The sequence below is a fragment of the Hyla sarda genome, chromosome 7 (genome assembly GCF_029499605.1).
Source record: "Hyla sarda isolate aHylSar1 chromosome 7, aHylSar1.hap1, whole genome shotgun sequence".
Taxonomy (NCBI): Eukaryota; Metazoa; Chordata; class Amphibia; order Anura; family Hylidae; genus Hyla; species Hyla sarda.
This window is the reverse complement of record NC_079195.1, coordinates 228,628,402-228,645,901: the sequence shown is the minus strand read 5'-3', so window position 1 is coordinate 228,645,901 and position 17,500 is coordinate 228,628,402. Positions and strand designations below refer to the sequence as shown.

General features: G+C 39.8%; 1 protein-coding gene across 2 annotated transcripts in view; it reads right to left on the bottom strand.

The window, feature by feature from the left end:
• FYB2 (FYN binding protein 2) overlaps positions 1 to 17,500 on the bottom strand; it is a 67,894-nt gene that overhangs the window by 25,494 nt on the left and 24,900 nt on the right. For both annotated transcript variants that reach the window (XM_056532968.1, XM_056532969.1), the window contains exons 5-14: positions 15,859 to 15,956; positions 15,288 to 15,327; positions 12,384 to 12,469; positions 11,438 to 11,481; positions 9,060 to 9,094; positions 6,035 to 6,097; positions 5,551 to 5,653; positions 4,706 to 4,865; positions 1,436 to 1,562; positions 519 to 556 (exon numbers count right to left, since the gene is read on the bottom strand). In XM_056532968.1, coding sequence (XP_056388943.1) covers positions 519 to 556; positions 1,436 to 1,562; positions 4,706 to 4,865; positions 5,551 to 5,653; positions 6,035 to 6,097; positions 9,060 to 9,094; positions 11,438 to 11,481; positions 12,384 to 12,469; positions 15,288 to 15,327; positions 15,859 to 15,956 — 794 coding nt within the window. The remainder of the gene's footprint in view (positions 1 to 518; positions 557 to 1,435; positions 1,563 to 4,705; positions 4,866 to 5,550; positions 5,654 to 6,034; positions 6,098 to 9,059; positions 9,095 to 11,437; positions 11,482 to 12,383; positions 12,470 to 15,287; positions 15,328 to 15,858; positions 15,957 to 17,500) is intronic.

Sequence of the window (17,500 nt, the reverse complement as noted above, 5' to 3'; positions counted from 1 at the left end):
ATATCTGAAAGCCAAAAAAAGGCAAAAAAGTTATAACCTCCTACCCGACACGTTTCTGCCCTCAATGCCTATTTAGCAGGGGCATGAGGACGTCCTCAGGGGTAAACAAGGAGATCATAACCATTGATTTAATGTAGTAGTAAAATATGGGGTTAACTCTGTCCTGTAATGTGCGATGGTAACATGTATAATAGCAGTAAAAGAACTCCAATATGGTAGCCCCCACTAATAAAAACATGTATGGTAAATCAGAATTTTTGTAAAGGGGGTTACCCAGGAAAAAGGAAACAGCAGTTTTCTTGCAAGAACAGCACCACACCTGCCCTCAGGTTGTGTGTGGTATTACAGGCCAGGTCCATTCACATTACTGGAATGATGCAATGACACACACAACCTGAGGAGGAGTGTGGCGCTGTTTCCGGAAGAAAACTACACCAATTCTCTAGATCCCGGGATTCCGACCACATCAAGTCAAAAGTTATGTTTAAATGACAATAACGCTTAACCTGCACACTTACAGCCGTCTGTTCTTCTCAAGGAGTCTGATTTGCCTCCACTACAAGAAAAAATGTAAGTAAATAAATAGACAAAATATACTGAACAACACATCACTCGTGTTTTCACAAAAGTCACCAAAGTGTTTGGACAAATTGCAAATTCTATACAAAATCCATCATTAATTCAGTTTCATCCACAGATCTCAGATTGTGCTTAGACAGCAACTCACTGCTGCCCCCATGTGGACACTTAATGATATACTACAACCCTCTGGGGATAATTCTGGACTCCCCATAGAGAACGTCACCGGCCTTATTCAGATAACACAACGTTAAATATCTGTAACATTATCATTCTGCAAATGTAACACACACTGGAGTCATATCTGGGATTTCTGGATTGTCTATGGAGTAATAATCATGGTCTGATCATCCTGTAACTCTGGATTGGCCAGGATTTTTTTCCCTAAGGATAGATGTAGTATTACTCAAACAACAATTCCCTAATGTAGTATCAGATCATGAAATGGCTCTGCTGACTCTGCCACAGTCTATACAGCAAAGCTGAAATGTTAGCTCCAGAGTACAGACTACTGTGTACGCTCTGATGATAATGATCACATGGACAAATGTATATTAGACCCTGTTCACACCATGTTTTCACTGTCTGATGAGTTATGTATCAGAAAATATCCTGACTTATCCAGCAAATGTATCCGTAGACTTCAATGACTCAAGAGAGGACAAGAAAGTGTCATTCTGGTCATTAGACTCTTTCATCATCTCCATTGCTGAGCAGTATAAATGTAATATATTGTTCTCTGTTATCAGCCACTGAAGCCCAGGGTGACTACAGAGACCTGCACTATATAGTTAGGGGCCTTTATATGGTGTAAATGATAATTATATATACTGTATATATGTAGAACAACATCCACCTGTTCTTTGGCCTGATGTCTACGTCCGCGTACAGATCTTGTTCTACAGGAGCGTTGAATATGTTCTGGGTACTGAAGGACTGGATATCAATGCTGACCTGCAGGCTGTTTACAGGGACAAATCCATCTGTCAAAAGAAATATAAAGACTTATAAACGGGAACTCCAACAGACACGAGCGATCACACCACAACATTTTAGTTCTCATTAGTTCCTTCATAATATATATTCGGGGTATATATATTTTATTATTTTTTTAATGAAGTAAACAACTCGGCCTCTGTTCTCCATATCGGTTACAATTGACCCAAGATGTCCAGACATTAAATAAGGGCATATATCTAGATTACACATTCATGTGGTGGCCCAGTACGGGAGGGTGTGTCCCTGTACTTCTCCCGTCCTATCAGGCAGAGTCTCTCCATGTCCCCAGGGCCCCCTTTATGTGTTATCCCCTATGTACATAAGTTGTATAATAAAATGTACTGTTTCTTAATAGCTGTTACCATGTGATTGTTACCCAGGAGGCACTAGTGACCAGGTGACCCCCCAAGTGACCTATGGGCTCCTTGCACAGTCCTCCTATAAAACCAGGGGAGGGGCTTCAATCTCTCTTAGCTCATTGCTATCGCTGCAGAGGTCCAGTGCAGTCGTCTCAGAGTCCAGAGCATTGGAAGCCTAAAGTCTGCAGCCACAAAGATCAAAGTCATCTCCATGTCAACTGGCAAGTCTTCTATATAGTCACCGTGGCCTGCACTAAAGTGTCTCTACATACTGCAAGTGTCATGGTCACCTCCTTGGGCCCTGGCTGTACTGCATTGACTGTATCACTTGTCTACCCTCAGTAAAGCTACCGTTGTCCCTCACTTGGCGTTGGAGTCTTCATTGCCCCTGTGCCTAGCCCAGAATCAGCGGCATTACCTTCAGGTGGTTAAGGCTAAACCACGCCCCGGCGTCATGACAAGAAGGGGTTAATAACATCTGCACCTAGGGTTATAACAGCTACCCTGCATTGCACCCCGCTGGCACCACACACACATACATATTATATATATATATATATATATATATATATATATATATATATATATATATATATATATATATATATATATATATGTGTGTATGTGTGTTATTTTATTTTTTTTTTAAATTTTTTTTTAGATAGATAGAGATAGAATGTATAGTTATATGGATAAGTGAGCAAAATGTTGAAAAGAAACATGTACAGATCTAAGGCCCAGGAGAGGCAGCAGACGGTGCCCTGTGCAGCAGCATTGAGCGTGTCATGTGGTGTGTGAACTGCAGCCAAACACAGAGAGGGAGGAAGGATTGGTTGGCGACAGCCGTTGTCATTTATAGGAGGCCACCTAGTGGAAATTCAGTAATATTACTAGAATACACCAGGCTATGCAGATATTAAACACTATTTACGTTTGCAGCATCCTTCTATTGAAATCGAAGTTCATAGGAAAATATTTCTCTAGCTAAGTGTTTTCCAAACAGTGCGCCTCCAGCTGTAGCAAACCTGAAACTCCCAGCATACTGGGTGTTTTAATTTTGAAACAGCTGGAGACACACTGTTTGGAAAACACTGCTGTAGATTCTCTGTCTTTCACCCATTGTCCATGAAGTTACTTAGATGACTTGTCATCTGTTTCAACTGTGTATATTATGGCCGACATTTTTCATTGTCTTTAGACTGTTTTTTGTCTCTAGAAAAGGCGCAAGCAGGGTTTGAGTCTTTTTAGCTCCTTTTGGTTTACACATTTCTGCTGATTTTGAGTTACAATCCAATGATTTTGGCAATACACTTGATATGGAAGGGTTTTATGAACTGCGCTTTTTTGTGAAACAGCGCAAAAAAAGCGCAAAGTTACTAAACAGTGTCTAAAACTACACCAGCCCAGACTTAGCTTTTTGGTGAATGTGAAGAGTGAAATTTCTGAAAATGTGACCTCCACAAAATGTATCAAATCCTCTGCGACCATTTAATAAATTTGGTGCTCCTACACATTACAGCGCACAAAAAAAGGTGTAGAAAAATACCTCACCTACAATGATAAATGCTTCACTTACACCTACAATGATAAATGCTTCACCTACACCTACAATGATAAATGCTTCACCTACACCTACAATGATAAATGCTTCACCTACAATGATAAATGCTTCACCTACAATGATAAATGCTTCACCTACACCTACAACGATAAATGCTTCACCTACAACGATAAATGCTTCACCTACACCTACAATGATAAATGCTTCCCTTACACCTACAATGATAAATGCTTCACTCACACCTACAATGATAAATGCTTCACCTACACCTACAATGATAAATGCTTCACTTACACCTACAACGATAAATGCTTCACCTACAATGATAAATGCTTCACCTACACCTACAATGATAAATGCTTCACCTACACCTACAACGATAAATGCTTCACCTACACCTACAACGATAAATGCTTCACCTACACCTACAATGATAAATGCTTCACCTACAATGATAAATGCTTCACCTACACCTACAATGATAAATGCTTCACCTACAACGATAAATGCTTCACCTACACCTACAATGATAAATGCTTCACCTACACCTACAATGATAAATGCTTCACCTACACCTACAATGATAAATGCTTCACCTACACCTACAATGATAAATGCTTCACCTACAACGATAAATGCTTCACCTACACCTACAATGATAAATGCTTCACCTACACCTACACTGATAAATGCTTCACCTACACCAACAATGATAAATGCCGGCCATAGGCCATTGTCACAGAGTATTTGATAAATGTTGTGCAGGTCACATTTTCAGAAATTTCTCTCTTCACATACACCAAAAAGCTAAGTCAAGTCTGGGCTGGTGTAGTTTTAGAGACTGTTTAGTGGCTTTGCGCCTTTTTTGCGCCTTTTCATAAAACCCTTCCATATCATGTGTATTGCCAAAATCAGTGGACTGCAGCTCAAAATCAGCAGAAATGTGTAAAGCAAAAGGCACGAAAAAGGTGCAAGTAAACCCTGCTTGCGCCTTTTTTTGTGCCTTTTCTAGACCCAAAAAACTGTCTAAAGGCAATGATAAATGTCGGCCCATGTGCCTAAGACTGTCTGGGCATGCTGGGAGTTGTAGTTTTTCAACAGCTGGAGGCACCCTGTTTGGAAAATACTGCTGTAGATTCTCTGTCTTTCACCCACTGTCCATAAAGTTACTTAGATAACATGGCGCACACTCTACTTCTTCACTTACAGTTTCTTTGGGCGTCCCTGACAAGCCATTTCCCTGCAGGACAGTCAGTGATCCGGACAACCTCCACTGTGTCGCCCTTCTTCACCGGCAAAGAGTTTTTTTCAGGCTTGAAGTCGGCGATTATTTTTGAAGAGTATAACATCTGCTCCTGACCTGAAATCTGATTCGTCCATAGATTACTACAAGTCAGTTACGTGAAATCAGATTCTATACATAAAAAATTATTATTATTAATAACAAAAATAACTATTATTATTTATATTATTAATAATAGTTATGTTTGCTATTAATGATAATAATAATAAATTATTATTAATATTGTTATCATTAATAACTAATAAAAAATACTAAATAGTTATTTTTTGTTAATGATAATATTAAAAATAATTATAACTATTATTATAATTAATAGAGATGAGCGAACTACAGTAAATTTGATTCTTCACGAACTTCTCGACTCGGCAGTTGATAAATTAGTTCAGCTTTCAGGTGCTCCCGTGGGCTGGAAAAAGTGGATACAGTCCTAGGAGACTCTTTCCCAGGACTGTATCCACCTTTTCCAGCCCACCGGAGCACCGGAAAGCTGAACTAATTTATGCAGGATAAGTCATCAACTGCCGAGCCGAGAAGTTCGTGACAAATCGAATTTACTGTAAGTTCGCTCATCTCTAATAATTAATATTGTTATCATTAATAAAATAACTATTATTAAAAAATTATAGTTATGTTTGTTATTAATGATAATATTTATTATTATTTTATTATTAATAATAACGTATTATTCTAATTATTCATTTTTTATTTATGTATTTATTTAGTTTTATTTTGATGCATTTTCCAATTACCTTGTACTTTTTTCTAAATTCTTGTTCATTTTTTCCCAATTTCACCTCCTTTGCTTTATTGTCTTTAGGCCCGATTGACTCGCTGGATGCGTTAAAATCAACACTGGGTGAACAACAAGATGAAAGGTTACTGGGAACAATGTATCTGCAGCCCCACAGATAACTAATACAGCTGTCTCTTACAGTATATCGTCAAGAAGGTTAAAGGGGTACACCAGAGAGGAAGCCGGGTGCTGCTCAGAGATACTTGAATCAGTATACAGTATGTTCCTTAGCGCCCTCTAGTTACAAAATAAAATATCTACCTCTAAAGATAATGAAAGGGTTCTGCTTACTCTGCCCCAGTCTACACAGCCAAACAGACACACAAGGTGCAGAATACAGAGTATTATGACTGTTCTATTAATAATGATCATGTGAAATAATGTATATTTGGTAATATTTTATACATAGCGTAATGCCAATGTGTATCATGTCGTCTCACCTGTAATATCCTTCAGAGGCAGCAGAGTTATCGTTGGGATAGGGGCTCATCGTGCTGGAATAACTGAGGGAAACATAGGATTAGTTAGTACTAAGGTTATTAAAGCCACAGAAACATAATATACATCAATAGTCTCCAACCTGGGACTCTACAACTGTTGCAAAACTACAACTCCCAGCATGCAGGAGTTGTAGTCACCCAACAGCTAAAGCATCACAGGCTGGAGAACGGATACTAACTAACTATCTTCTACAAACAAGACATAGTAACATAGTTCATAAGGTTGAAAGAATGTGGAAGGAAAGAAGGAGGCCCTTAGGTCCGGCGCTGCTCGGTCCACAAAGGTTCAGTGGAAGACGTGGTAGAGGTTAAAATAGTTTATTTAAAATTAGTATATAAAACTAATTTCCAAATGCATGCAAGCAATGACGCGTTTCGGGATCAGCATATCCCTTCTTCAGATGGCAGATGTATAATGTGTGTATAATTATACATCTGCAATCTGAGGAAGGGATATGCTGATCCCGAAACGCGTCATTGCTTGCATGCATTTGGAAATTAGTTTTATATACTAATTTTAAATAAACTATTTTAACCTCTACCACGTCTTCCACTGAACCTTTGTGGACCGAGCAGCGCCGGACCTAAGGGCCTCCTTCTTTCCTTCCACATTCCAGTACTATATAGGATACCAGTCCAGGCACCTCGGCTGCAGCACGGATATCATCAGTACCCCTTAAAACGGGGAGACACGCCTAACCCTCAAGAGGGTCACCAGGTGAGAATATACCCTGTCGGGGGTCCCATCTGGGGTCATTTGTTTTACGGTATCCCACGAGGCGCTGTCCTCTCTCCTCTTTTTTTCCTCATTTTCTCTTTAAAGGTTGAAAGAAAACCAGAGTCCATCAATTCAACCTATACCCCTAATGAGTCCCTACAGAGTTACATAAAACATATGAAAATTCAAGAAGGTTAAAGGGGTACTCCAGAGAGGATTTTTAATTTAGACCTACACAACTTCCGGTGGAGCATACAGCAGCTAAGTACTGGAAGAGTTAGGGGTACTCCAGTGAAAAACTTTTAATTTTTTAATCAACTGGTGCCAGAAAGTTAAACAGATTTGTAAATTACTTCTATTAAAAAATCTTAATCTTTCTTGTACTTATTAGCTGCTGAATACTACAGCGGAAATTCTTTTCTTTTTGGAACACAGTGCTCTCTGCTGACATCATGAGCACAGTGCTCTCTGCTGACATCTCTGTCCATTTTAGGAACTGTCCAGAACAGCATATGTTTGCTATGGGGATTTCCTTTTTACTCTGGATGGTTCCTAAAAATGGACAGAGATGTCAGCAGAGAGCACTGTGCTCGTGATGTCAGCAGAGAGCTCTGTGTTTCAAAGGGAAAATAATTCCCACTGTAGTATTCAGCAGCTAATAAGTACTGGAAGGATTAAGATTTTTTAACAGAAGTCATTTACAAATATGTTTAACTTTCTGGCACCGGTTGATTTAAAAAAAAAAAAAAAGGTTTTCACCGGAGTACCCCTTTAAGATTTTTATATAGGAGTCATTTATAAATCTGTATTACTTTAGGACCTTAGTCGAACATTTAGTGTCAAATGGTTGGAGCTGGCGGTGGGGGTTTTGACGTCACGGCCATGCCCCTCGTGACGTCACACCACGCCCCCTCAATGCAAGTCTATGGGAGGGGCGTGGCAGCCGCCACGCCCCTCCCATAGACTTGCATTGAGGGGGCGTGGTGTGACGTCACGAGGGGCATGGCCATGACATCTAAACGAACGCTGGGTGCTGCTCAGAGATCGTGGGGACCCCCGCGATCAGAAATCTTATCCCCTATCTTTTGGATAGGGGATAAGATGTCTAGGGGCATAGTACCCCTTTAAGATTGATGATCATGCGATCACCGCGGGTCCTGCTCTGGACGCCACCAGCAAAGAGAGGATTTTGTCAGTAGTCAGACAAACGTTTTTCCCCTGCGTATTTACGACACAAGTCTTCCCGAGTTAAAACGGATTTTACATTTAGATTTTGGAAGGTTTTTTTTTTGTTCCTTTTAAACATTTTAGATGTGGAAGAGTTTTTGTTCCTTACTGTTAGAACAGTGTTTTCCAACCAGTGTGCCCCCAGCTGTTGCTAAACTACAACTCTCAGCATGCCGGAAAGCCTTTGGCCACCGTTTCCCAACCAGGGTGCCCCCAGCTGTTGCAAAACTAGGAAAAAAGGAAAAGCTGCAGTACAACACACAAGCAAGGAGTGGCACCTTAGTTTTTTTCCCTAATTCTGAACAACCCCCTTAAGTCTTGTGGAGCAGGAAAATCCTCATGGTTAAAGGGGTACTCCGGTGAAAACCTTTTTTCTTTTAAATCAACTGGTGCCAGAAAGTTAAACATATTTGTAAATTACTTCTATTAAAAAATCTTAATCCTTCCAGTACTTATTAGCTGCTGAATGCTACAGAGGAAATTCCTTTTCTTTTTGGAACACTTATGACATCACAAGCACACAGCTCTGCTGACATCTCTGTCCATTTTAGCAACCATGCATAGCAGATATATGCTAAGGGCAGCATGGTGGCTCAGTGGTTAGCACTGCTGCCTTGCAGTACTGGGGCCTTGGGTTCAAATCCCACTAAGGACAACAATAAATAAAGACTTGTTATTATTATAATTAAGTCTGCAGAGAGCACTGTGCTCGTGATGTCATCAGAGAGAATTCCAAAAAGAAAAGAGTTTCCTCTGTAGTATTCAGCAGCTAATAAGTACAGGAAGGATTAAGATTTTTTAATAGAAGTAATGTAAAAATCTGTTTAACTTTCCAGAGCCAGTTGATTTAAAAGAAAAAAGGTTTTCACCGGAGTACCCCTTTAAGAACCATTCTGCCTCTTAATATTTTTATTTTTTGAAATAAATAAATAATAGGAATTAAAAATTGCAAAGTTATTTTGGGAAACAGCAGAAAATAATAAAAAAAAAAGATTCATAGTACAATTCTTTAAATCTTACCTGTTCTCAGAATCATCATTATTATCGGTTGAGACCTATAAAAAGAAAAATTGTAGAGATAAGTTGTTTTACAATAACAAAAGCCATGGAATGTGGACGGACACGTTTTTCTTTATATATAAAAATAAGGGGAAAAGTCTACAGATTCTAGACAGAACATTCATCTTGTGTGTGATTTGAGGGCTACTAAAAGGGGTTGTTGCCCAGAATTAAAATGAAATAAATACATTTCTATAAACAGCGCCAGATCTGTCCACAGGTTGAATATGGTATTGCAGCTCAGTTTTATTGAGCGGTGCTGTAATATGACATACAACCTGTTGGCAGTTGTGGCGTACTTTCTGTAAAGTCAGATTTGGCTGCATATGGACATGATGACATCACACAGTTCCTGGTGACTGTGGAGGCCATTGGAGTCATGTGACCTCATTGTCCTGTATGAGACGATGTCATGTGACCTCATTGTCCTGTATGAGACGATGTCATGTGACCTCATTGTCCTGTATGAGACGATGTCATGTGACCTCATTGTCCTGTATGAGACGATGTCATGTGACCTCATTGTCCTGTATGAGACGATGTCATGTGACCTCATTGTCCTGTATGAGACGATGTCATGTGACCTCATTGTCCTGTATGAGACGATGTCATGTGACCTCATTGTCCTGTATGAGACGATGTCATGTGACCTCATTGTCCTGTATGAGACGATGTCATGTGACCTCATTGTCCTGTATGAGACGATGTCATGTGACCTCATTGTCCTGTATGAGACGATGTCATGTGACCTCATTGTCCTGTATGAGACGATGTCATGAGACCTCATTGTCCTGTATGAGACGATGTCATGTGACCTCATTGTCCTGTATGAGATGATGTCATGTGACCTCATTGTCCTGTATGAGATGATGTCATGTGACCTCATTGTCCTGTATGAGATGATGTCATGTGACCTCATTGTCCTGTATGAGACGATGTCATGTGACCTCATTGTCCTGTATGAGATGATGTCATGTGACATGCGGCATTATCCTGCTGGAAGTATCATCAGAAGATACAGGGTCCACTGTGGTCATAAAGTGACGGACATGGTCTTCCACTGATACAAGGAAGGATACATCCTTGGTCTATGTTCTTTACACCAAATTCTGATCAATCTGGAACAGCTGGAATGGAGACTCCTCAGACCAGACAACGTTCTTCCATTGTCTAGTTTTGGTGACCTGTGTGAATTGTAGCCTCAGTTTCCCGTTCTTAGCTGGCAGGAGGGGCCTCCCGTGTCGTCTGCTGGCAGGAGGGGCCTCCCGTGTCGTCTGCTGGCAGGAGGGGCCTCCCGTGTGGTCTGCTGCTGTAGCCCATCTGCTACAAAGTTGGATGTGTTGTGGAGTCAGAGATTTAGCTTGGTATATACCTTGGTAGCAACTAGTGGTTACTTGAGTTACTGTAGCATTTTTGTCATCTCAAACCAATCTGCCTATTCTCCTCTGACATCCACAAGCTTTTTTCCTACTGCCGCTCACTGGATATTTTCTCTTTTTCGGACCATTCTCTGTAAACCCTAGAGATGGTTGTTTGTGGAAATCCCTATAGATCAGCACTTTGCGAAATACTCAGAGCAGCCCGTCCGGTGCCAACAACTATGACACGTTCACAGTCACTTATACCCCCTTTTTCTTCCTCATTATAGTCTTCGGTTTACACTTCAGCAAGTTGTCTTGACCACGTTTACATGTTTAAATGCATTGAGTTGTTGCAATTTGATTGGCTGATTAGCTATTTGTGTTAACAAGCAATTGTACAGGTGCTAGTGAGTGATACGTGTTGTATCTATATATTATGGACATTTACTATCTCTATTAAATATATTCTGTTCATTATACATCATGTTATGTCTATTATATATTATAAACATTGTATATAAATATATATGACACACATTGTACATCATATCTATCTATTATATATTACAGACATTGTATATATACTATATCTATTAATATATATTCTGTACATATTACATCATATCTATCTATTTTACATACATAATATACATAATATCTATATTGTAAATATATATTGTACATTATACGTCATGTTGTATCTATTCTATATTACAGACATTGTATAGATACTATATCTATTATATATATATATATATATATATATATATATTCTGTACATAATACATCATATCTATCTATTTTACATACATAATATACATGATATCTATATTGTAAATATATATTGTACATTATACGTCATGTTGTATCTATTATATATTACAGACATAGTAAAAATAGAAATGGCTTACATAGTTTATAAATGTATCTAATATATATTACATTGTATATATGTATATATCACTCTGGAGTCCTCACCTCATAAGTACATTCTTCTGGAGTCTCTGAGCTGCTCACAGGGTCTATAATATAAAATAATAATAACTTATTGTATCCGGATCCATGATTATCAGGACTATGGTAATGGATGGTTGATGGTTTTGCTGATCTATGATTGGGGACACCGACCGTATTATATAGTTATAGGAAAGAAGCTTCTTTAAACTCTGCAGCAATGAATTCTACAGCTCCAACCCATAAATAAAGAATTAATAACTAATAATAATAATAATAATAATAATAATAATAATAATAATAATTATAAATCTTAATCCTTTCAGTACTTATGAGCTTCTGAAGTTAAGGTTGTTCTTTTCTGTCTAAGTGCTCTCTGATGACACGTGTCTCAGGAAACGCCCAGTTTAGAAGAGGTTTTCTATGGGGATTTGCTTCAAAACTGGGTGGTTCCCGAGACACGTGTCATCAGAGAGCACTTAGACAGAAAAGAACAACCTTAACTTCAGAAGCTCATAAGTACTGAAAGGATTAAGATTTTTTAATAGAAGTAATTTACAAATCTGTTTAACTTTCTGGAGCCAGTTGACTAACTATATATAGATATATAAAGTTTTTTCCTGGATAACCCCTTTAATAACTGCTAATTTGGAGGAGATTCTTATACATGGTTTTTATTATAACTGTGTGAACACCCACATCTGGATTTGTTCATGCAGATTTTGTTGTAGGTTCACCATGGACCTCACCCCCTATACACAAAAAGGGGTGTAAAAACAGTCGCAAATTTGTGAAGGTAAAAAAACAAAAAGGCCACAACTTGGTGGCAGCAGCTACAGCAAAAAAGATTTATCATTTTCATCAACATTGCCGCCCTAGGCGCCGGCCCATGGGTACCTGATGGCAGATCCAGCCCTGCTGATACATTGTGAGATCACGTGATACAACACACTGCTACAATGTAACTTACTGGTGTCATACACACTACTGCTGTAATGGGACTCCTGCAGATTCACAACATCCTGGTAACATGACATCTCGTCCGTCCGGTTCGGGCTGGAATGGAAAACATTCGGTAAATAGACAAAGTTCACCCGGAGAGGACAAGACTCCAAGACTTAGAAAGTGAGGAGAGAAGAACAAAAAGTCATGTATTAGAGTTACAGAAATTACATCATTTTATTATCATTATTATTATGTTACTTTTATTATGAATTATGGTTGGCCTAGGTGAGCCTATGTCAGTGTTTCCTAACTAGTGGACCTACAGCTGTTGAAAAACTACAATTCCCAGCATGCCCGGACAGCGTTTCCCAACCAGTGTGCCTTCAGCTGTTGCAAAACTATAACTCCCAGCATGCCCAGACAGCCAATAGGCCAGTGTTTCCCAACCAGTGCACCTCCAGCTGTTGCAAAACTACAACTCCCAGCATGACCGGACAGCCTTTGGCTGTCCGGTCATGCTGGGAGTTGTAGTTTTGCAACAGCTGGAGGCGCACTGGTTGGGAAACCCTGGCCTTCAGCTGTCTGGGTATGCTGGGAGTTATAGTTTTGCAATAGAACTGCTACCCATGCCCTGCTTATAGAATTTCCCCAACCAGTGTGCCTCCAGTTGTTGCAAAACTACAACTCCAAACATGCCCAGACAGCCTTAGGCCAGTGTTTCCCAACCAGTGTGCCTCTAGTTGTTACAAAATTACAACCCCCAGCATGCCCAGACAGCCAAAGGCCAGTGTTTCCCAACCAGTGTGCCTCCAGCTGTTTCAAAACTTCAACTCTCAGCACGTCCGGGCATGTTGGGAGTTGTAGTTTTGAAACTGTTTAACATTTGCTATCTCTGCCCCACTTATAGCAGTGTTTACCAAGCATTGTGCCTCCAGTTGTTGCAAAACTACAACTCCCAGCAAGACTTAGGCTGTCCGTGCATGCTGGAAGTTTTGCAACAGCTGAAGGCACACTCTTGAAGACCTAACCTGCTCACATAGCTTGTAGTTAGAGTAGAATGCATAAAGGGAAATCTGTCAACTGGAAGTACACGGGGAAATGTAACTTAGTCCTGTGTTAAATAGTTACTGTTATTTGAACAAACTTTGCGTAGATCAATAGTAAAAGCAAAGATAACAAACTTTGTAATATATCTTATCAGAGAAAAAGGTTATCAAATCATCTTCTCTGAAAGTCTGCAAGACAAGAAATAAAAGTCTATGGAGGGGGAGGTCTGCCTGCAAGCTCTGGGAGAACTGCAAATTATAGATAAAGCCTACAGAGCAGAACTCTACTGAAAAATGCCTTATACTTTGCGTAGATCAATAGTAAAAGCAAATATAACAAAGTGTAAGGCATTTTTCAGTAGAGTTCTGCTCTGTAGGCTTTATCTATAATTTGCAGTTCTCCCAGAGCTTGTAGGCAGACCTCCCCCTCCATAGACTTTTATTTCTTGTCTTGCAGACTTTCAGAGAAGATGATTTGATAACCTTTTTCTCTGATATCAAATCATCTTCTCTGAAAGTCTGCAAGACAAGAAATAAAAGTCTATGGAGGGGGAGGTCTGCCTACAAGCTCTGGGAGAACTGCAAATTATAGATAAAGCCTACAGAGCAGAACTCTACTGAAAAATGCCTTATACTTTGTTATATTTGCTTTTACTATTGATCTACGCAAAGTATAAGGCATTTTTCAGTAGAGTTCTGCTCTGTAGACTTTATCTATAATTTTCAGTTCTCCCAGAGCTGGTAGGCAGACCTCCCCCTCCATAGACTTTTATTGCTTGTCTTGCAGACTTTCAGAGAAGAGGATTTGATAACCTTTTTCTCTGAAGTCTGCAAGACTAGCAATAAAAGTCTATGGAGGGGGAGGTCTGCCTACCAGCTCTGTGAGAACTGCAAATTATAGATAAAGCCTACAGAGCAGAACTCTGCTGAAAAAAATGCCTTATACAGCTTAAATAATGGCAAGAAATAGTGCTACTCTTCATGCACACACACAGGGCAGCACATCCTGAAATGACAGGTATGCTTTAAGCCAAAACTGATACATTGTAACAACAGCATCAGCTGCATGATGAGCCAAGGTGTAGCTATAGGGATGGAGAGGCAGCAGCCATAATAAGGTCCTGGTGCCTGAGGTTGAGTGCTCGCCAAAAAAGTTTAAAAAAAAAAGTGAGTGTGGTCTAGCAGGATGGGGCGTGGCCTAAAGCTTTTGAAAAGATTTATAAACACTAATGCCAGAAAATGTAGCAAATGTTCACTGAAATTTACATATTTATATAGATTTAAAGGGGTTAACCAGGAAAAAAACTTTTTTTTTTATATATATATATATCAACTGGCTGCAGAAAGTTAAACAGATTTGTAAATTACTTCTATTAAAAAATCTTAATCCTTTCAGTACTTATGAGCTTCTGAAGTTGAGTTGTTCTTTTCCGTCTAAGTGCTCTCTGATGACGTGTCTCGGGAACCACCCAGTTTAGAAGAGGTTTGCTATGGGGCTTTTCTTCTAAACTGGGCGTTTCCCGAGACACGTGTCATCAGAGAGCACTTAGACAGAAAAGAACAACTCAACTTCAGAAGCTCAAAAGTACTGAAAGGATTAGGATTTTTTAATAGAAGTAATTTACAGATCTGTTTAACTTTCTAGAGCCAGTTGATATGTAAAAAAAAAAAATATATATATTTTCCTGGAATACACCTTTAACATTCTGACAACCCAAAATGGCCTATATCTATTAAACTTATTTTAGATCTATTCGAATTGTTTTGTTTTTTTTAACCATAGAAAGGTGCAGAACTTTTTTTTTTTTTACACAATGGACTCAACTTTCGTTATGTAAATGTAGAAATCCCCTTAAAATTCCTTCGCTATCCCCTTACTGTACCTTGAGGCGTCTAGCGCTGGACTCATGGCATCGGGCGGATCTGGAGATCAGGTAATACACAGATCAGTTACGGATATTGATTTACAGATCACTTAACAGCTTTTGTGACACTATATAACAGTGGTCTTCAACCTGCGGACCTCCAGATGTTGCAAAACTACAACTCCCAGCATGCCAAGACAGCATTAGACTAGTCTTTCCCAGTGTGCCTCCAGCTGTTGCAAAACTAAAACTCCCTGCATGCCGAATCAGCATTAGACTAGTCTATCCCAATCAGTGTGCCTCCAGCTGTTGCAAAACTACAACTCTCAGCATGCCCGGACAGCCGATGGCTGTCCGGGCATGCTGCGAAGTTGTAGTTTTGCAACAGCTGGAGGCACCCTGGTTGGGAAACACTGTAAAAGAGCAAAATGGCATGCTGGGAGTTGTAGTTTTGCAACATCTGGAGGTCCGCATGTTGGAGGCCACTGCTATATAGGATGCAACAATTCCGGGGGAAGACTTCCATACATTGAGATGAACAGATAGGAGGAGAGGACGGCCCGGCCCCGCCAGGTGAACCTTCACGTACCGTATTCTACCGCAGCGTCTTCTACTTCATAGACATTATCATCTGTTGAGTCGTTCGGGGTAAAAGCCTCGTCGTAAACCTCATCAGGTGGATTTGGGCTGGAATAAAATTTATAAGGGTTAAACTTACAGTATGGCGGTATTATTAGGGAACATATATGCAGCTCCGATCCCTGAGTAATGTTGGGGTACAGTATTATTCGGGCACTGTTATTTGTGCACTATATGATGGGATCATTAGGGCACTATTTTGCACGTATAGTTCTATTATCTGGACAGTGTGGCACTTGGAAAATCTATGGTTGTTTTATGTAGATACTTGGATTTGTGCACTCTGTGGTGGCAGTGAATGGTAGTATTATTAGCGCACATATAGCTCAATTATCTACATGGCTTGAGCCTTGGGCTGTGTATGGGGCTATTCATATATGTATGGCACTGTTATTTGTACACTATATGGTGGCATTGCTAGGGCATTTATTGAGGCAGTGTATGGCGGTATTATTAGGGCACTGTTATTGAGGCAGTGTAAGGTGGCATTTTTACGGCACTGTAATTGAGGCAGTGTATGGTGGTATTATTAGGGCACTGTTATAGAGGCATTGTTATTGAGGCAGTGTATGGTGGTATTGCCAGTGCACTTATTGAGGCAGTGTATGGCTGTATTAGGGCACTGTTATTGAGGCAGTGTATGGTGATATTATTAGGGCACTGTTATTGAGGCAGTGTATGGCGGTATTATTAGGGCACTAATTGAGGGATTGTATGGCTGTATTAGGGCACTGTTATTGAGGCAGTGTATGGTGATATTATTAGGGCACTAATTGAGGCAGTGTATGGTGATATTATTAGGGCACTGTTATTGAGGCAGTGTATGGTGATATTATTAGGGCACTGTTATTGAGGCAGTGTATGGTGATATTATTAGGGCACTGTTATTGAGGCAGTGTATGGCGATATTATTAGGGCACTGTTATTGAGGCAGTGTATGGCGGTATTATTAGGGCACTAATTGAGGCAGTGTATGGCTGTATTCGGGCACTGTTATTGAGGCAGTGTATGGTGATATTATTAGGGCACTGTTATTGAGGCAGTGTATGGTGATATTATTCGGGCACTATTATTGAGGCAGTGTATGGTGGTATTATTATGGCACTGTTATTGAGGCAGTGTATGGTGGTATTATTAGGGCACTGTTATGGAGGCATTGTATGGCAGTATTATTATGGCACTGTTATTGAGGAAGTGTATGGTGGTATTATTGGGGCATTGTTATTGAAGCAGTATATGGCGGTATTATTGGGGAACTGTTATTGAGGCAGTGTATGGTGGTATTATTAGGACACTGTTATGGAGGCAGTGTATGGCAGTATTAGGGCATTGTTATTGAGGCAGTGTATGGTGGTATTTTTGGGGCACTGTTATCGAGGCAGTATATGGTGGTATTATTGGGGAACTGTTATTGAGGCAGTGTATGGTGGTATTATTAGGACACTGTTATGGAGGCAGTGTATGGCAGTATTAGGGCATTGTTATTGAGGCAGTGTATGGTGGTATTTTTGGGGCATTGTTATTGGGGCACTGTTATTGAGGCAGCATATGGTGGTATTATTAGGAGATTGGTATTAAGGCATTGTACAGTA